The 2,500-nt window shown below is 42.5% G+C and overlaps 1 protein-coding gene across 1 annotated transcript in view; it reads right to left on the bottom strand.

The window, feature by feature from the left end:
* Positions 1-66: 66 nt before the first annotated feature.
* LOC125026409 (protein BCCIP homolog) overlaps positions 67-2,500 on the bottom strand; it is a 19,531-nt gene continuing 17,097 nt past the window's right edge. The window contains exons 4-6 of the mRNA XM_047614844.1: positions 1,360-1,547; positions 1,007-1,160; positions 67-284 (exon numbers count right to left, since the gene is read on the bottom strand). Of these exons, the coding sequence (XP_047470800.1) occupies positions 123-284; positions 1,007-1,160; positions 1,360-1,547 (504 nt within the window). The 3' untranslated portion in view covers positions 67-122. The remainder of the gene's footprint in view (positions 285-1,006; positions 1,161-1,359; positions 1,548-2,500) is intronic.

Below are 2,500 nucleotides of genomic sequence, written 5' to 3'. Positions count from 1 at the left end.
TTTTATAATATCACAGTGGTATTTGTCTGAAAAGAAATAATATGGGACAGGAAAATGAAAATTTGCTTTACATGATTTTAATCTGTATTTCTGAATTCATTCCTATTTCAATAACCAACAATTCAATAAATGGCATCTTTCACTTTCACAATAATCTCGGGCATGCGGCTAGCATCTAGGATGAGCACTCGTCGGTAAGGGGTGTATTGTTCATCATCCTCATCCCATTCTCCAGACATGCCTGTGTCTCCCTTTACTGGATACTCGAAGTTGTCAATACATTCCTGTGGATAAACAAAAAAATATCATGAGATGGTGAAAACTTGTCATAAAATGGATAGCATTCACAAGAAACCAATGTTGTTTTTTAACCCCTTGCCGACGGGTACGACGTGTAGACACGTGCTGTGCCCACAGTGAGAACTTGTTTGATTGTTTTTACACATATATGGCTACACTTCAACAAAGTCACCAATGAGCCAATTACGAGTACTGCCTGTCTCGCCCGTTCACCCTTTTCTTTGAATTACAAAATATTTTACGTTATCTTATTTTGCTGTTACTAATGTTAAAAAACATTATAATAATTATAATGTTTATAATAAAAATAACACCATCAATATTCATAGCACAAGTAAAAAATATGTTTTTCCATCCAATTCAAATCAGGTACGGTCACAAGGTCTACTAATTGACTCCTTTGTGGCTAAGCACTAGCAGAGCCATCTATTGGCAGACATTTCACAAAAATTATAGAAAATAGGCACAGCATTTTCCCCATTTTTTTGTTCAATTTCCCTGGCGGCATTGGGTTAAATTTAGTAGTTTTTCATTTAATTGAACTGTTCTAGGCTTGTGTGCTCAGGACAAAGAGTATATAAGATGCTATGAAGGTTTTCATGAAACCAATTTCAAGAATGTTCATAAAAACACTTCATCCACAAAATTTGCAATGAAATATTAAAGAATACAGACTAACATAAATCTGCTTATAATTGGTACTTACCTCTGACATAATCTCCTCTTCTGCATTGCTCCATATCTCTGTCTCTATCACCTTCTTTTTCTTCTTCTTTTCAGTTTTATATACTTTTGAAATCAACAGAAGATAGGAGAAGTTGTATGGCATTTTCTTCTTTTTTGCCTCTTCTACTTCCTTTCTGTTGACGAGAGTGTTACTTAATACACATGAAGTTTTAGTAACTGGCAAGATTCTTGGTATATAGACAGAAAAGTAAAGTAAGAATACATTTTTTTATCACATTCCACAAGAAATTTATTATTGGCTCATTTTCAAAAGCACTAATACAAAAAAAATTCTGATCATTATCACCAGTTCTTACATTAACACTCACTTACCCTAAGCTCTCAAACACTGGCAGGGAAAACTGTGGTGGAAGGTTGATCACTCTCTCCGATATCAAAAATCCCACATGCTTACTCTCATTACTTAGGATTTCCCGCAACATTTGGTTTGTTGAATCACTGGCATGGGCTGAACTTTTTTCCACAAGAGCTGTTCTAAGACCTGCTATGCAAGTTTCATCCTGCCAAGATTTAAGAAGTTTACAATTATAATCTAAAAAACAGTAGTATAGTCATTTCTTTGTGCATGTGAACATTTGGGGCATGTCCATGGACACAGGCAAGAATACCTGCAGCTTTGTGCTTTTTAGTAAAACCCCCAAAAGGGAAAACTGAATAAATACAGGTACACCTGTGATGGCAACATGTTTATTTGATGGCACCAACAGGCTGATGTTGAAAATTTTGAAACAAAATTTTTTTTAAAAACATTTAATTGTTTTTTTTTTAAAAATTTTTAAAACAGTTGTTGCTGTGCTGGATATCGTATTAAAGGTGTAATGTGATGGAAATGTGTTGGTTGGCTCATTGGGGTGTGGTGATGGGGGTTTTGGGGGTTTGTGGGTGGGTTGGGTTTTTGTGTGGGGGTTTGGGGGTTTTGGGTGGTGGTGGCGGTTGTGTTTGTTTTTTGAGGTGTGGGGGGGGGGGGGGTGGGGGGGGGGGGGGTGGGGGGGGGGGGGGTGGGGGTGGTGGGGGGGGGGGGGGTGGGGGGGGGTGTGGGGGGGGGGTGGAGGTGGGATGGGGGGTGGGGGGGGGGGGGGGGGGGGGGGGGGGGGGGGTGGGGGGGGGGGGGGGGGGGATGGGTGGTTTGGGGGGGGGGGGGAGGGGGGGGGGGGGGTGGGGGGGGGAGGGGGGGGGGGGGGGGGGTGGGGGGGGTGGGGGGTGTGTGTGTGTGTGTGTGAGTGTGTGTGTGTGGTGTGTGTGGGTGTGTGTGTGGTGTGGTGTGTGTGGTGTGTGTGTGTGTGAGTGTGTGTGTGTGTGGTGTGTATGTGTGGTGTGTGTGTTGGTGTGTGTGTGGTGTGGTGTGGTTGTGTTGTGTGTGGAGTGTGTGTGTGTGATGGTATGTGTGGGTGGGTGTAGTGTGTGTAGTGTGTGTGTGTGTGTGGTATGTGGGGGTGTGTGTGGGTGTTGTATA

This window comes from Penaeus chinensis, chromosome 6 (assembly GCF_019202785.1).
Source record: "Penaeus chinensis breed Huanghai No. 1 chromosome 6, ASM1920278v2, whole genome shotgun sequence".
NCBI lineage: Eukaryota > Metazoa > Arthropoda > Malacostraca > Decapoda > Penaeidae > Penaeus > Penaeus chinensis.
Note: the sequence above shows the minus strand (reverse complement) of the source record. Positions and strands in the feature narration are given on the sequence as shown.